The 18609-nt window shown below is 36.8% G+C and overlaps 4 protein-coding genes across 5 annotated transcripts in view; 1 reads left to right on the plus strand and 3 right to left on the minus strand.

Moving 5' to 3' along the window:
• The window catches only part of LOC149618511 (uncharacterized), a 33709-nt gene that overhangs the window by 14750 nt on the left and 350 nt on the right, over positions 1–18609 (minus strand). The window lies entirely within an intron of this gene.
• Positions 243–4181, minus strand: LOC149618514 (uncharacterized). 2 transcript variants are annotated; one of them, XM_089855959.1, is made up of 11 exons: positions 4003–4181; positions 3416–3731; positions 2458–2861; positions 2295–2390; positions 2104–2184; positions 1792–2000; positions 1566–1727; positions 1397–1490; positions 881–1326; positions 709–802; positions 243–652 (listed from the first exon to the last, which is right to left on the minus strand). In XM_089855959.1, exons 2-11 carry the CDS (start codon positions 3714–3716, stop codon positions 548–550), a joined length of 1992 nt encoding a protein of 663 aa, XP_089712085.1. In that variant the 5' UTR covers positions 3717–3731; positions 4003–4181; the 3' UTR covers positions 243–547. The 2 variants fall into 2 exon arrangements, with proteins under 2 accessions (XP_089712085.1, XP_089712084.1); XM_089855958.1 differs by having other exon boundaries at positions 3898–4062.
• Ts (Thymidylate synthase) lies at positions 4653–6094 on the plus strand. Its single transcript, XM_089854117.1, has one exon. It carries the CDS (start codon positions 4732–4734, stop codon positions 5890–5892), a length of 1161 nt encoding a protein of 386 aa, XP_089710243.1. The 5' UTR covers positions 4653–4731; the 3' UTR covers positions 5893–6094.
• Galphai (G protein alpha i subunit) lies at positions 6992–18300 on the minus strand. Its single transcript, XM_089854118.1, has 7 exons — positions 17768–18300; positions 12845–12887; positions 12606–12762; positions 12338–12495; positions 11642–11770; positions 11256–11539; positions 6992–10420 (listed from the first exon to the last, which is right to left on the minus strand). The coding sequence occupies exons 1-7, from the start codon at positions 17886–17888 to the stop codon at positions 10230–10232; spliced, it is 1083 nt and encodes a 360-aa protein (XP_089710244.1). The 5' UTR covers positions 17889–18300; the 3' UTR covers positions 6992–10229.

Consider the following 18609-nt stretch of genomic DNA (forward strand, 5'->3'; position numbering starts at 1 on the left):
GGTTTATCATGTTAACTTGTTGTTAGGACAGGGTTTATCATGTTAAATTGTTTTTAGGACAGGGTTTATCATGTTAACTTGTTGTTAGGACAGGGTTTATCATGTTAACTTGTTGTTAGGACAGGGTTTATCATGTTAACTTGTTGTTAGGACAGGGTTTAGCTTCTTGTTAGACATAAGCAAGGTTTAGCTTCATCCATGAAACATCCCATGAGATTTTACAATGTATTAATGAAACATAATGGATATAGAACTAGATTTATTACTAAATAGTAAATACAAAGTAGAAATTTACAGAGTAAAGAAGCTGAAGTCATTTACACATCTTTATACTACAATCAAGTGAACCAAAACTTACAAGAACATTTGGTTCTTTCAATAGACAATGCGATTTAAACAAGTGTTAAATATATACTGGTTAATTGTACTGATTATACTAATTTAACATGTTGTTGATCAACACTTCGGATAGCGAGTCATTTTGCAATTTAAAAGAATGTTAACATGGCTATGGACATTTGTTCATAGTATTTAGCAATGAAAATATTTAAAGGAAGCCTCCATCCCTATCGTTAAAACAGCATTCTTGCACATGGTTATTCAAGGCGTGATATCCAGAGAAGGCAAGATTACAACGAGGACAATTATTTACCTAAATTGAAAAAGTTCATTACAACAGTCCTCAATGGCTATACTAAATCAAATTACATTCTCAGCCGGCTTTAATTGTTGAATCTCGCTAGTAGATTTGTAACTCTCTCCACCAACAGCTCCAAGTAACTCACCTGACCTTTCGAGCGACCTGTGAACAAGTAACGGGTAATAAGTTCTGTTTCACTTACTGTTTGAAATAATATATCCCTAACTGCGTTGCATTTACTTTTTGCCATTTTTATGAACAGGACAAGCCTTTGATTTCGATTGTCTCTTATGTTCACTCTTGGATGATGTTAGTTTATCATAATCTTTTCCTGACATTGCAATCAATTGTTGTCCAGAGTGCGCATTAAGTTCGTCAAGTAATTGCGAAACTTGTATGCCAAGTGACATTATTTCTTTATTTTTGCTTTCCATGAGTTTTTCACTCTCTCTTTGGGCTTCTTCTAATTGTTGAAGCTTGATTTGATACAGTTCATTTCGACTACGGAGTATCGGAATTTGCTCAGTTTCACGTTGAATCATCTCGAGTTGATTCTTCATTCTTTTCAACTCTCCTTCCTTTTCTTGTAGCTTTTCTTCCAAGTCCATAACTTTGGCAACAAATTCGTCTAATTTTTCTTGATTAGTTCGTTTCTCAATTTCGGAAAGTGCTTCCATGTGTCTGCCCTGTAATCCAACAACAATGTAAGATGGTTTTTTTTTGTCAAGAATACATCGATAACCCCCAATTACTAACTTGAGTCTTAACATCAGACTTGTAACTTTCCCATTGTCGTACTAACGACTCGTACTCTTTCTGAAACTTCAGTTGGCACTCTTCTAATTGTATCCTGCGAAATTGAATTGAATTCAATTCAATTGAATGTTACGCTGGTTTTAAGACATTTATGCTTATCCGCGCGTACTTGTAGCTTTCTTTGGTGTCTTGTTCATCCTTTACAATAGTGCGTAGCATTGTTATTTCATCAATCAAGTTCTGGACGTCATCCGGAACTTTACCGTAATCCTTCATGTTGGCCATAATTCTATCTTGGCATTCTGATAATTGCTGATTGATGCTAGAAAATCTGTGACGAGATATGAGTTAATTTGTCCTGGTTGTTTGTGTTCAGCTCGTTAACGAATACGGACCTTTCTTGACATTTCTCCAATTCTAAATTTGTGTCATTCACAGTTGAAATTGATTTATTCACAAGTTCCTCTTCCATTAAAGGAAATTTTGTATCAGGAGGAGCAGCAATTGTAGGGCACACCCAACTAGATAACTGTTTTCGTTCAGTTTCCTCGTACTTTCTCAATTTTTCATCTTTGAAAGCTAACTCAGCCTGCAATTGCTTGGTCTATTTTTGGAAATAAGGAAGGTAAAGCAATCCGCAACACAAAAGGAGTGTTTCCAGGATTTAAGTGTTATGGACACAACAAGGAAACCTAATAGGTTTATACCTGCTCTTGCTCCTCTTTGAGCAAGTTGACAAAAAGTTTCTTTTCTTCCGACATGGCTTCAAGGTTTTGTTTCATCAAGGCCTGAAAAAGTACAAGATGCGCAAAAGGGGTGGGTTATTCATTTTGAGAATGAACCACAAGGTGTTGCAGCTGAAAACTTGATTTTCCCCCGAAATAACCAACTTATTTACCACTTCGTCGCATACGTATGACATTCCACCATTATGTACAACAGTGTAACCATTATCTTCATCAGTAACTACTAAAGGAACACGATGACTTTGGCTCTAAGATGAAATTGCAACGTGAATACCATTCAATGTACTTTATAACGTTCCATGTTCTCAAACTTACAGCTGGTCTCATTAATCTCAGAGTCCTCACTTCCGACTCTAATTGTTGCTTTTCAGTCTGCAATTCTTTGACGCTTTCTTCCAAATGCATGCATTGAATTTGTTGTCGATCTAATTCGGGTTTCATTGTCAAAACTTCAAGTTCAGCTTGTGACAGCAATTTTGCAACGCGTTCAAGTTCTTTTTGAGCTGTTTCTTTCTCTTGTGTCAAAGTATTGACCAATTCTTTGTTTTCATCTAATGCTGCTTGTAAAGCGTCCTTTTCCTCTTGAAGATCCTCACGAATTTTTGTCATGTTCTTAATACTTTCTTTTTGACGGTTCATGGCCTTAATGTATTTATCTTGGTAGTTAACAATGGTTTCAAAGGAATTTTTAAGCATTCCACTATTTTGTTCAAGGGCCGCTAAATTAATGGGAAAACATGCTCTTTTTAACATTTTCCACGATCCCTACAGTACACTTTCAATAGGGAGCTAACAACTGGCTAGGGGGAAGAGATAGTGTGACGTCACGCAGCCCCTCTCTGGTTGGAATTTTTGCAAGTAGAATAGTAAGCTACCACGAAGCTAGGGTAAGGGGGAAAAACTGTGACGTCAATATTGGGTCCCGAATTTGTATTTCCCAAGCTGACGACGTCTCGCGACTTCCAATATGGTCGCCTGAAAATAAGAGCATGTGACGTCACTACAAAGTTCGTGGTAACACACTATACTGTTTCCAACCGTTAGGGTGGGGGGATGAAATTCAAGTAAGAGATAGAAGGGTGTGACGCCTCAGGGTCAGAACTGTTAGCTCCCTATAGAGTGCTGTCAGAAGCGCGGGTGTGACGTCACCCATGCTGTTTTCCCATAAAGAAAAAAACGGTAACTGTCATGGCCGCCCATTGCTAAAGGCAGACTCGTGACGTTTAACCTTGGTTGGATCTGACGTCACAACTGACAGCTCCCTATAACAAACCTTTCAATTCTTGGTTTTCGGTAACGATATCTCGAAGTTGCTGTTTTATTTCATCCATTGAATTCATGGAAACGGGGCCCATTGATGGTGGTTGTTGAATAGCGGAAAACTGCAAGTGATTTAAGTAGTCTAAATTTTGGCTTTGAGGGGGAAGAGGTCCCGTATCTTCAGAAGGATGAGCGATGATACTGAAATCTGACGTAAGGTCATCATTTTCAATTTGAAGCCCATTTTCCAAACCTCTAATCTGAATCTGAGACCCTGGCGGCCCAGGTGTTGTGCTACCCATGGTTCTGACCATTTCACGTTATACTTTCTGAAATTAACCACACCATTTCCTGTTTTATAATACTTTGCTTCAAAGAAAATGTAAAGGTACAACTCATACTTTAACTTTTAGAGTTCGATAAGATCGTATGGAATTTGTAAATGCCGAAAATAGCACAAAACAAAAGTGAAACTAAAACCATAGAAAAACTTACCTTAGTTAAGATGATAGTTTAGTGCCAGGATTTTTTGACTTTTACTTTGCGATTATTTACGATGAATTGCACAGATAAACGAAAGTAAATAATGATTCAACCTACTTCACGCATCAGTAATGGCAGCTGTGGAGCCTGTGGTTGAGCTATTCACCCGGAATGAGTCGTTTGTTTATACTTAGAAGTGACGTCACTTTCAAGCGATTTCATTGGCTAATTGTTTGTTGTTTAGTTTTGTAGCAGACAATCTTCTGGGAAATAGCACATAAGTTCCTATAGTACAAAACCAGTTTTATTAATTGTCTGAAACATTTTTTAAATTGAAGAAGTGTGGGAACCAAATTATTAATTACAAATCTACAGTAAAACTAAGAGGAGACCAGTTTATTATTTCGAACTCTATGTGGGGGGGGGGAGGTTTCACTCCGAAGGAAGGACTAGTTTAAAAATATTCTTATTTCCTGGACTGGTCGCAGTTTTCCATTGCAATTCCTATGCTGTAATTTTGTTCGACAGAGAACGAAAGTCCCATTAAAATTGAATTAAATTCATATATTTCTAATTTAATATTGCCCCATGGTGGTAGATTGCTAGCAGCCGCCAGCCGATGGTAAACAGCATTAGAGAGTTTAGAAAATGTTTGCAATGGTGCAGAGGGTTAAGGGGCACCATGTCAAGCTACTTTTTTGCTTCTTTACAGCCCTTTCCGATTGAGAGAGATCAATGGGAATGGGATTCATTTCACAAGCAGACTTCGAAAGAGGACGGGTGGATGCTATGCTAGGCATAGGTAGGTACTTGATTGTTAGGCTTAATCTATAGTGTAATTGTACGATGAAATCGTCGTGTTTGGGCCTTGGTTTGGCTTTAAGAGCGTGGGAAGGTTTCGTTTTGGCGGGAAAAACGGAAAATAGCGCGAGTCGCGTGGCTTCTTCCATTGATAAAGTTGCTTACTTTGAAGTAGTACGGGAAGTTTTGTCTAAATTAAAAACTAAATTTGCATTTAACAAAATGGAAAACGGTGGTAATGTAGAGGCTCTTTGCGATGTAACTGAAGCTTTTAATAATAAACGCGTTAAAATGAATAATTCTAACGGAGAAGTAAGTTTAAATGAGCATGTTGAACTTGAATCTGACGAAAATCAGTACCTAGAACAATTAAGATCAATATTGAAAAACGGTAAACCACGTTCGGATCGTACTGGAACTGGTACTATATCCATATTTGGAATGCAAGCGCGTTACTCGTTAAGAGATGGTGTTTTTCCATTATTAACAACAAAACGAGTCTTTTGGAAAGGAATTGTTCACGAACTTTTGTGGTTCATTCGTGGCAGTACTAACGCTAAGGAACTATCAGATAAAGGCGTCCGTATTTGGGAAGGTAACGGCTCCCGTAAATTTTTGGACAGTTTAGGATTAAAGGACAGAGAGGAGGGTGATTTAGGACCGGTTTATGGTTTTCAGTGGCGCCATTTTGGGGCTGAATATAAAACAATGCGCGATAATTACGAAAATCAGGGTGTCGATCAACTTAAAGACGTTATAAACTTGATTAAAAATGACCCAACGAGTCGAAGAATAATCATGAGTGCTTGGAATCCGTCTGATTTACCAATGATGGCGCTCCCACCTTGTCACTGTTTGACTCAGTTTTACGTTAATGATGGGGAGTTGTCATGCCAACTTTATCAGAGGTCGGCTGATATGGGTTTAGGTGTACCATTCAACATCGCCAGTTACGCCTTACTGACTTACATCATTGCTCACGTGACTAATCTTAAACCCGGGGATTTTATACACACTATGGGTGACTCTCATATTTATACAAATCACGTGGAGGCCTTGCGCGAACAAATAAGCAGAAAGCCAAGGCCCTTTCCACAGTTAGTTATAAAACGGAAAGTTGAAAATATTGAGGATTTTAAGTTTGAAGACTTTGAACTCGTCGGGTATAATCCCTATCCAAAAATTGAAATGAAAATGTCTGTTTAAGATTGAAACTTTCCCAGAATCCCCGGTTTAAGACCATTTTTGAGTGACTTCACCATTATGAGGCACTTTTTGTAATATTTTAAAGTCTCTTTCTAACAAATAATATACAATGTTTGTACATATCTTATCTACGATGTTGATACCAAATAATCTTCTTGTTTGCTTTGAAATCAAATAAAGTTTCAACTTGAAACTACTTTAATATTTTTCAAGTTGTTAATTCGAAATTTCCAATTCCCCACACCAAGGCTTATCACCACTCCATCATTTGGAAATCATATCATGACTTTTCCCATGTTTAACTTTCACCCAATTAAATTCAGCACCAAGTTCAACAGGTTTAAGGGTTTTGTTTTAGGAAATTATTCATATTTGAATTGTGGTTTAGTTTAAACAAACGCTCCAAAGTCCAAAGCCTTCCATAGATGAAGCAAATTGTGGGACACGTGGTTCCCCCTTCAAGTTGGCTACAGCAGTGCTACACTCGGTTAATAGACCAATAGGAATATTACATGCAGGGAAACAAACTTCCAGGGGCACGCCACGCCTCTATAGTGGATAATTTCAATCATGTCAGGAGACACCGCTAGAGGCATGACCGAGTTGGCTAGCCTCTCAGATGCAGTGAGCTTGGGCTGCCTCTAGTGTTGTCTTGTGGCGACAGGGAAATTATCCAATCCAGTATGTAGGCGTGCCCCTGGAAGTTTGTTTCTCTGCAGGTAATATTCGTATAGGTGGGTTTCCAAATTCTGCAGTGAAGTATTGAGATAGGCGTAAAAGGGGCTAAGAAGACAAATCTAATGCTAAACCCTCTCGCGAGTTGGCGCGCAAGGAATGGTTCTATGGAAATTTTACATTGCTATTGTCCAGCCACCTGGAGGGAAATTTTGGCGAACTATTTTTCTTCTTCGCACCTGCGAGTTCAGCTGCTACGTAGTGAATATGGAAACCCACCTATTGTTCTATTTTCCACTGCAGTCCATCTTCCTAAGCCTTTGACAGCGCCTCACAAGAGTCACAAGGCATCACTTTGAAGATTAACAATTCCTCTTACAAAACCAACAACACTTCAATCACCAAAAATGAAATCAACACAATATTAAAATTCATAAAAGTATTTAATAGGCAAAAATACAATCAATAGAAAGATAAAAGCTTAACAATTTGACACGACCTTTGGCCTTTATCGCGATAGATAACCCCTTTTTAAAAACAAGAATCATTGGTTGGTTGGTATGTGCCAAACCGATAATTTCATTTTGAATTAAATGTAAAAACAATCGGTATTAAAATTCATTCAGTATAAAATGCAAATTAATTTTCGATACTCTTAGAAAAATACAATTTAAAACATTCGGTATAAAATTACACCTCTAACGATACAGCTATATCAGAAGCCTAGGCTTAGTATGACGTCACCCATGCAGCTATGCCCATAAAACCAAAGGGTACGAAACATGGTCACCAAAGGTACAAACGAGTAACGTACTAACGTCACAACTGAGATAGCTCTATTGTACCCAAATCGATATTACATATGATAGAAACATAATATATGTATAAATTTCACAGTTCAAAGTGTAAGAAGGCTTTGTTTTAAGGTATACTGTACGCATATGATCCTGATATCAACAACATCGGCAACAACTCGTAGAATTGTCGAGTGTCAAATTAAAGATAAAGATAACTTCGAAAAGTTCGAAATTTACTTCGATAAAAAATGATTTTTTTTAATTGATACATTAACTTTAAGAAAATGAGTCCGTGATAATTGATCATCGAAGTTTTAATTATTTTAGGATGAAATTAAATAGTTAATATAAATTTGTTTATTTCAGTTTCTGCGTAATTTTATACGTTTCTACAAACAAATTTACAACTAAACTGTTTGGAGTTACCGTTACAATTTGCAACAAACGTGGAAGGATTAAAAATCAGGTAAGGTTTAGAGGGAAAGAATTTATAGGCCTATAGTTTTGTTCAATTTTATTAACTTTTAATAACACGAATGATAAAACCACTCTTTAACTAATACTTATTTCAATATGCAATTTAACTTATTTACAATCAGACTTTATCAATGTTAACAGCGAAAAAGTAGAAGTGACGCAGGAAATCTCTCTCTTATAAGAATGGTAAGGTCCGAAGGGCACGTCACTTAGCGTCATACGTACACACTCTGTACTAAAGGGATTACACGTAACTTTAAAAAGTGCAAACCCTTGACAGTGCTAAACTTATTACGTGTAATCCATAATTGGTGAACAGAGAAACTCGCCTCGGTAAGCTCACAATGTTTGGGCTCCTTTCTTGTGTCAAATCTACTTTTTAGCTGATATTAATTAATTTGAAGCAAATTTACAAAATTAAAGCATTCAATTTTAATTATACTTATTACGTTATAGTACTGTATAATCCCAATTAGCGTAACAGTATAATTCTTCCTTATTTCATCCCTGTCCATCTCAAACCATCATACGTTGATGATTACATAATATATATAAAACAAATGTAAAGACTAAATTTATTCAAAATTGCACATAATTTGGTGGATAGAATTTATGGTTTCGAAAGAAAGGGAAATTAGATTTTATGGTTTTATTAACGGGTTCCACAAGTGGCTTGCTTCAGTGAGCACGTATAAGAAGTGTCAAAGAGAGGGAAGGTAACTATAACGGCACAGTCCGGTATCTCTCTCACGCGCACCTACCTCGGCGCACAGACGAGAAGCCAGACGTCACGTGATCTATAGAGAGCTTTCAGATGGGATAGTAGTACGTCACACCCTCCCAATTCGTACAGCCTGCTCTGGTAGCCATATTGGGAGGGTGGTCTCAGATTAATTCCTGCAGTTTAAACCCACCAATATGGCAACGTAAATTATGTCACGAGACTCGGCTCCTCCTCCAACTGAAAGCTCTCTATTAAGGAATTTTTCCCTCTCTTTTGTGCCGATTGCGCATGTGCAGTACTCTGATACCGAGCCATAGTTTGGTACCGGTTTTTAAAGGGGGGGGGGGTTGACGGAGAATTAGGTCTCTTGCAGGCAAAGGTACCTTCACATACATGCTCTCTATTAAGAATTTTTTCCTCTCTTTTGTGCCGATCGCGCATGTGCAGTACTCTGATACCGAGCCACAGCTTGGTACCGGTTTTGAAAGGGTGGAGGGGCTGACGGAGAATTAGGTCTCTTGCAGGCAAAGGTACCTTCTCATACATGCTCACTGCTTGCTTGTTTTACTCTTATTGGCAATTGCGGAGGGTTAGCAAGCTTTTTTGGGGTATTGTTGCCACCCACAACTAGCTTTAAAAATACGATGAGCCAAAGCTCCTGATGACAAAAACTTTAAATTATATTGTCTTTATTCCTTTAATAATTCGCCGTAGTAACTGTAAAAACCCCTTTCAACTTTATAATTATAATTATAATTATAGACGTGTAAAATGACTTCAATATGGCGTACCGGTATATTTTTATTTATTTATTTGCTACTATGTCAAGCCCACGAAACGGGGTTTTACTATTTAATTTTTGCAAACTAAGCCTTGCCACTCGCACAGGCTGTTTTGTAAACGTTAAAAATTTCCTTTTAACTGCAAAAACTTAACCACTGTAATATTAGGAAGACAATTAACAGAGATCAATATATAATAAACGTCACGTGGTATAATTTACGTTGTCGTAAAAACTTGATTGCTTCAAAAACGCACTTTATCATTCATGATATATTAATCAACATTCGTTATATAACAATCAATTTCGCAAAAACTTGTATCAAAAATGTTTTCAACAGCGTAATTACTAATTTGAAAGAGATAATGCATTTTACCTATTCTACATACGTATGTCATGTGCCTAACATTACACCAAGCGATAGTAGACGCAATAGAAAACTTTAAAAACCCCGCAATTCCGCAAAAAACTCTAATTAGTAATTATCTTCTTAATTGGCACTTACTTAATTACAAAAGATTATAGAAAAACGAACAAATGTGGATGTGGCACATATTTGTTCATCGCCACAAATGTTTAAGCGAACGCGCAAGAGAGGTAGAACAACTTTACGTTGGCACGTACGAAACTTACAACTTTCTTTTTTCCACAAGATTTTTTTTAAAAAAATGGTAAAAATTTTTAAAATTGGACCCACAATTTATCATAATGGCAACGATTTGCTTTTGCGAGAAGTATTTTGATTGTCAATATCAATATTTGTTTGGAATTAACGTATATCTTTAAACCATATATATATGTATATATATATATGTATAGGGATTCAAAAATGTTTGGCAAACCGTTAGGTTTAGGTTTAGTTTTAGTTCGTTTTTTGTTAGGATTAGAAAAGGCCACAGTCTTTAAGGTTATTTTTAATGATAACGTCAGTTACGGCGTCAAACACAAACTGGATGTTATTTGTATCGGTAGCGCACGTAAAATGCGTGTAGATTTCCTTTCTATCTTTTTGTTCATTCAGGCTTTCAAATTTCATTTGAACATAAGCGGCCGCCTCTTCGTACGTATTGTTTCCTTAATGGTTTAAAAAAATGTGCAATTTGTTAGATGAGTTTGTTTGAGACATATACATAAGTACAGGTTTGATATGAGGCTGTATCTTTTATTAGGAGTACAGGGGCGTGTCTTGGGGCGGATTTCTCTTAGAGGGGCGTATCGTAGAGTAGATTTCTCTTAGAGAGGCGTATTGTAGAGTAGATTTCTCTAACAGGGGCGTATTGTAGATTTCTCTAACAGGGACGTATTGTAGATTTCTCTAACAGGGACGTATTGTAGAGTAGATTTCTCTTAGAGGGGCGTATCTTAGAGTAGATTTCTCTTAGAGGGGCGTATTGTAGAGTAGATTTCTCTTAGAGGGGCGTGTCGTAGAGTAGATTTCTCTTAGTGGGGCGTATCATAGAGTAGATTTCTCTTAGTGGGGCGTATCATAGAGTAGATTTCTCTAACAGGGGCGTATTGTAGAGTAGATTTCTCTAACAGGGGCGTATTGTAGAGTAGCTTTCTCTTAGAGGGGCGTATCGTAGAGTAGCTTTCTCTTAGAGGGGCGTATCGTAGAGTAGATTTCCCTTAGAGGGGCGTATCGTAGAGTAGCTTTCTCTTAAATGGGCGTCTCCTAAAGTAGCTTTCTCTTAAATGGGCGTGTCCTAAAGTAGCTTTCTCTAAGAGGGGCGTGTCCGCGAGTGGATTGCTCTAAGAGGGGCGTGTCCCCGAGTGGACTATAGTAATCTCATACTTACCGCGATATGACGATAATAATATGGTATCCGAGTCACTTAAAACTTCGTTTTATTCCCAAAATAACGCGTTTTTTTTCGGTTTAGTTAAGAATATTAAGTAAATCAAAGCTTACCTGTATATTCTGGGAAGCATATTGTTAATGGCGAATGGGCGATTTTTTCCTCAAAGAGATCTTTCTTATTCAAAAACAGGATAATTGAAGTCTCGGTAAACCATTGGTTATTGCAAATCGACTGGAAGAGTTTCATGCTTTCAATCATTCTGTTCATCTCCTCATCTTCGGCTAAAACCAAATCATAACCGCTCAAAGCCACGCAAAAGATGATGGCAGTAACTCCTTCGAAACAGTGAATCCATTTCTTTCTCTCTGATCTTTGGCCGCCAACATCAAACATCCTGAAACGAAACGTTATGTAAAGAAGTAAGTAAACATATCTTACATTGCATTGCATTGCATTGCATTGCACTGCATTTGCAGTAAGTTCGATCTAAACTCACTTAAAATGAAGCCCCTTAAAACTGAAATGGGTTTCGACGATTCCCGTTGTTTTAACTCGTGTCCTTAGAACATCTTGTTGACTCGGTATGTAGTTAGGTTGGGAAATACGGTCTAATGAATTCAAGTAACTGAAAAACAAAGTAATTAACGCAAAGAACCAACAATATTGAGTAATTAACGCAAAGAACCAAGAATATTGAGTAATTAACCCAAAGAACCAACGATATTAAGTAATTAACCCAAAGAACCAACGATATTAAGTAATTAACGCAAAGAACCAACGATATTAAGTAATTAACGCAAAGAACCAACAATATTGAGTAATTAACCCAAAGAACCAACAATATTAAGTAATTAACGCAAAGAACCAACAATATTAAGTTATTAACGCAAAGAACCAACAATATTGAGTAATTAACGCAAAGAACCAACAATATTAAGTATTTAACGCAAAGAACCATCAATATTAAGTAATTAACGCAAAGAACCAACAATATTAAGTAATTAACGCAAAGAACCAACAATATTAAGTAATTAACGCAAAGAACCAACGATATTAAGTAATTAACGCAAAGAACAATCAATATTAAGTAATTAACGCAAAGAGCCAACAATATTACGTAATTAACGCAAAGAACCAACAATATTAAGTAATTTACAATAAACTAAAACTTTGTAATACAATTTATACGTACTAGGATGCGGAATCATTGAGCTGATATTCCCGGGAACGAGCGTAACATTTTTGAACTCCTCTATCCACCCAAAGACGTTTCATAATTGCGGCCAAGTCACGTGTCAATTCACCTTCGTGGGAAGCACCGGCAATTGTAAAAAATTGTCTGGCATCATCCTAAACATCGTCAAGGTAGGAAAATGAAGTTTTATTTCTCTGGTGATGGGTTACTGCTGCAATCATTTGCGTTTGCAATAACTAAAAAAACATGAAAGTGGGCTACACACTTTTCTGGCGGAATTGCCCATTGAATCTCCGGCAAATTCAATTTTAAGCTGACCCATTGCTCTAATTATGGCCATTAAACTTTGGATGGTATTGCTGTAAACAACTGGTTTGTACTGTAGGCATTCTTCTTTAGTGTAACCAGCCTCGTGGATTATTCTTAATTTTAATTTAAGATAAGATTTAAATAAGTATAATTGCGCAGTTGACAATAATATGAAAAGGTGTGGTCAACACTCACTTCATCTGTTTTACGATGGTACTTTTTCCTGACTCTCCAGCCCCTATGAAATGAATTGTATTTAAGTTTTAAGTACTTTATCAAAATGGGTTTTTTTTAAAAGTACAACAGTTAAGTTTTGCTTTAAAACTAATGTCTACGTGAAGGGGAACCACGTGACCCGCACTTTGTTTTAGTAATAAGAATGACCAATTTCATTACAGCGATATTTTAATCAAAATAAGTGTTTTCTTGATTTGTTCCACGCTGTATATTTAACCAGGGATAGATTTAATTTTAGAAGTAGGAATGGAAAACAGAGTAATATCTGGGCGCGCGTCAAAATCCCGGACGGACCCCCTTCCACGAGACGGGACGGAGGGGGGGGGGGGTATGAAAGAAGAGGCGGGAGGGTCATAGCGACAGAGGTAAAAAGGAATTACGTCTCTATTTTTCGCCGTCGCCGTCAGCAACGTCATCAAAACGTAGTTTAAGTGAGCAGCCAATAAGATAATTTAAACTTTTCGTTACATTACGTGTTGGAGGGAGGGGATCTATACTGGGTGGTCTATGAGTCGGAATAACTGAAGTGAATACTAACCGTTCCGTTCTCCATTCCTACTTCTAAAATTAAATCTATCCCTGATTTAACCTTTAATGAACCCTCGAAGTACATATTTATTCAAGCATAAATTGACAAAATATCACACTGTTTATTTGGAGACTGGCATTTATATCATTTGCAATTATAATTTTATACCACCACTACAGTACAGTTAGAATTAAATTATGCAAATGAAAATAACTCCGTTTTAATTAAAAAAGCAACCCAAAAATGAATCAAAAACAAACGCATTAAATATGAATCTAATATCGATAAAAAAAGTACGATTTTTATATACAGCCGAGCACTTCATATTTTGCTGTCAACCACTAGTATTTTTCCAGTGAAATTTATTAATATATTAGCAGGAGTAGATGAAATGTGTGGCACTATAATGCTACGTAATATTATTGAACCATAAGAACATAATACCCTTAACAAGTTAGACTAAAGTGTATAACACGCGACTAGTTTTTAATGAATTGAAATAAGGCCCCCCAATTAGACAATAATAGCCTTCCACTTGGTAAAGTTCGGTGCCATTTTGGTACAAAAGGGAGGATCCATCTTAAGCCACGCCCTTTTGGCGTCTCCTTATAGTCTGCTACTACTAACTTTCTCGTGACGTCATACCCTCCTATTTCTTACCTCGGTTCTGGGGACCATATTGCATCTTAACCCACGCCCATTTGACATCTCGTTATAGTCTGCTACTACGAACTTTCTCGTGACGTCACACCCTCCTATCTCTACCCCTTGGGGATCATACTGCATCTCAAGCCACGCCCATTTGGCATCTCCTTATAGTCTGCTACTACGAACTTTCTAGTGACGTCATACCCTCCTATCTCTTACCCCGGTTTTTTGCCGATCATATTGGAAGTCGTCAGCTCAGGCCATACAATTTAGACTATACCAATATTGACGTCACGTCCCCGTAACTCCTCCCCTCTAAGTACCACTTGAGCTTAAGCGAATGTTTAACTTTTTGGGACTTATCATAAACTTAGGCCGATAAAAGTGTATTTAGATCGAGTAGTTATTAGTAATTTCGCCTGGAAGCAACAAGTCCTCATCAAAGAGACACACGCACTCTTCCCTATTCACTCTTGATATGAGAACCACCTTCCTGCGTTGCGTGTAGTTTCTCCTTAATTGAGGCCATTTGTTGATCTGGTGTTTGTCAAATCTAATACATGTACGCGTAGAATTTCTCAGGAAGGAATTTATCATTCAGCTTTACAAGCATTTTCATAGATTTTTTTGACACTACGCTTAGGCTTGGCTTGTCCTCAAGTCTTTACTGGTCTGCAAACGGGTGGGTTGACATTGAACTAAGAGGATCTTTCTTTATTGCGAGTGAAATTTAGAGCGTCACGAAAAAGGAGCCCTGAATCCTCCCATTAACCTTCCACTTTAATTTAATTTATTATTAGGGTAAGGACAATAAGACACTCTTGAATTTAGTAAATTGACAAAAACTTTGCTTGTTCGTTTTTCACTGATGAGAGCCGATTTACACTATTACTACCCTAGACGATTTTATTATATTTTATCTAAAGAAACTACACTTTATAGAATACACTACGGAAAATAACACTTTCTATAATAATTTAAGGAAAACTACACTTTTTGGAATACACTACGGAAAACTACACTTTTCGGAATACACTACGGAAAACTACAATTTTCGGAATACACTACGGAAAAACTACACTTTTCGGAATACACTACGGAAAAACTACACTTTTCGGAATACACTACGGAAAAACTACACTTTTCGGAATACACTACGGAAAGCTACGCTATTCCGAATATACTGCGTAAAACCGCGCTATTCCGAATACACTACGGAAAAATACACTGTTCAGAATACACTACGGAAAAATACACTGTTCAGAATACACTACGGAAAACTACACTGTTCAGAATACATTACGGAAAACTACGCTATTCCGAATACACTACGGAAAACTACGCTATTCCGAATACACTACGGAAAACTACGCTATTCCGAATACACTATGGAAAACTGCACTATCCAGCATACACTATGGAAAACTGCACGATCCAGCATACACTATGTAAAACTGCACTATCCAGCATACACTATGTAAAACTGCACTACCCAGCATACACTATGAAAAACTACACTATCCAGAATACTCTTTGAAAAACTACACTATCCAGAATACTCTTTGAAAAACTACACTATCCAGAATACTCTTTGAAAAACTACACTATCCAGAATACTCTTTGAAAAACTACACTATCCAGAATACTCTTTGAAAAACTACACTATCCAGAATACTCTTTGAAAAACTACACTATCCAGAATACTCTTTGAAAAACTACACTATCCAGAATACTCTTTGAAAAACTACACTATCCAGAATACTCTTTGAAAAACTACACTATCCAGAATACTCTTTGAAAAACTACACTATCAAGTATAAACTATGAAAAACCGCACTATCCAGAATACACTATGGAAAACTGCACTACTAGCATACACTATGAAAAACTACACTATCCAGCATACACTATGGAAAACTAAACTATCCAGCATACACTATGGAAAACTAAACTATCCAGCATACACTAGGGAAAACTACACTATCCAGAACACACTATGAAAAACTACACTATTCAGAATACACTAAGGAAAACTACACTATCCAGCATACACTATGAAAAACTACACTATCCAGAATACACTAAGGAAAACTACAATATAGAAAAACTATAATTCAGTTTAATTTATTGTATACATTGGTACAATAATGACACTCTGAGTCTCCTTGTTTATGAATCAAAAAGCCAAAGCTCAACTTCCCTAAATAGACAGGTTGAGGTTCCTAAATGTAAAGGACATACACTAGTCTGTCTATACGTTCCCCCCAATGAATCTCGGAGTCGGTAGGGAGCTTAGGCTTATACCACACTGTAGTGGAGAGATTTTTTGATGAACATTGCGTACAGGCAAAAGGCTTTAATCTAAACAGGAAGCGTTCTTTCAAGGGTGTAAAGGAAATGAATATTTACAGATTGTTTCTCTCCAGCTCAATCATACAAAATTTAAAAACTAAAACACGTTAGGTTAGCTGTAAACGTATCAGCCAATTTTAAAGGTAAAAATAAAATGAGATGACGTCAAGTTATGCAAAATTTTTTATTCCAAATCAAATCGGGATGGATGTTCTCGGTATTTCATAATTTTTATTTCGCAAGAACTTTGTGAACACAGGGTTCATACAACTTTTGGAAAACAAATTTCCCTGAGATTTCCAGGTTTTTCCCCCATATACTTCCCTGAGTTTTTTTCAGGTTATTCCCCTATATGGAGTATCCTATGGAGCAAATGTTAACGAAAGAGGGGGGGGGCAAATTGGGCTACAACATACTCAAAGGACATCCCCGTATCTCTAATATAACCAGAGTTTTGAGCCTCCAAAGTATAGTGTAATGTTAATCCTATGGAGGGTATGTTCATGAACATTTTGCTTAATTACACGGCCCCTGTTTGTCGTAGCCCCAAGTTTTTAGTATGGTTGGATGGGGGATAAATTGGACTATAACATACTCAAAGGACATCCCCGTATCTCTAATATAACCAGAGTTATGAGCCTCCAAAGTATAGTGTAATGTTAATCCTATGGAGCGAATGTTTACGCACATTTTGCTTAATTACTCGGCCCCTGTTTTTCATAGCCCCAAGTTTTTAGTATGGTTGGATGGGGGGCAAATACGACTATTACATAATCAAAGGACATCCCCGTATCTCTAATATAACCATAGTTTTGAGCCTCCAAAGTATAGTGTATTGTTAATCCTATGGAGGGTATGTTCACGAACATTTTGCTTAATTACTCGGCCCCTGTTTGACGTAAATTTCCCTGATTTCCCTGAATTTTACTAAAAATTTTAAATTTCCCTGAGGTTTTTGTCAACTAATTATTTCCCTGATTTTTCCAGGTTTTCCCTGTTTTCCAGGTTTGTATGAACCCTGGATATGTTGAAATGTGTAATACAAATTTTAAATAGCTGTAAACTTGAATTTTAACACTATAAAGATGTTTAGGGTTATATAACCTTTAAAGGGAAGATAGATTAAGTTAATGTGGGACAAAAACGAACTGTTTCACTCTATATCGCAAAATCGTACTTGAAATTTCAATCTTACTAAAGGTTATCTTCCCTTTATTGAGTCTAGACTACTTAAATCAGAGTAGGGTTGTTTAAACTGCTTTGGGTGTGAATATGAACTTATTAAGACACTTTACAGTTGCCAAATATACTCTAGAATGCTTTATAATGTGTATAATAAGTAATTTACTTACCAAGTAATAATAGTTTAACTTCTCTCGCTTGACGTTCGCCTTCGGCTCTAAGATCCTTGTCAATTTTCTTGGATCTTTCTGCCGCTTCTTTATCGGCGACTGAACTCACGGCACAACCCATTTTAACTTATTTTCTTTTAAGTATTTCACACACAAATTAAGAAGATACGTAACTAGTGAAGTTCCCCTTTTCACAAACCGAACTGAAACATTTGTATAATGGCAAAGTTCGGTGGAAATTATGTATTCCAAAGTTGAGGAAAAACTTCTTCCGAAGTTCCGAGCCCTAAAAACAATTGTTTTTAAGCCTTGGCGTAGGTTGGGTTTCCATTTTTAAATTAACAACGCGCTTGATTTTCGATTCAAAATCCTCAAAATTAATAAATGTCGAGCTATAATTGAATAAATCACTCTTTAACTACTAAAATCATACTTTAAATTAGTGGGGGAAATTAAAATAAAGTGACATATTCCGTATCGTAAAAGAGACCATGACAATATTCCACGGAACTCAAGTACCCCAACGGAAATCTCACTCAGTGTCGTCGTATCTCTCGCTTATCGTAGCCGGCGCAGAGTTGGGCACTCCTCCTTAGATAGATTTTTTTCCTATCAAACTATCATAGATGGCGAAACTATCAATTCTTCTGGCTATATTTTAGAGTGGAACTCCTTCTTAGATAGATTTTTTTCCTCTCAAACTATCATAGATGGCGGAACTATCAACTCTTCTGACTATATTTTAGACTGACATTGCTGGTTAGATAGATATTTTTCCTCTCAAACTATCATAGATAGCGAAACTATCAACTCTTCTGACTATATTTTAGACTGACACTGCT

Source organism: Phalangium opilio, unplaced genomic scaffold (assembly GCF_054372755.1).
Source record: "Phalangium opilio isolate 3A_F unplaced genomic scaffold, DU_Popi_V2 ptg000209l_1, whole genome shotgun sequence".
NCBI lineage: Eukaryota > Metazoa > Arthropoda > Arachnida > Opiliones > Phalangiidae > Phalangium > Phalangium opilio.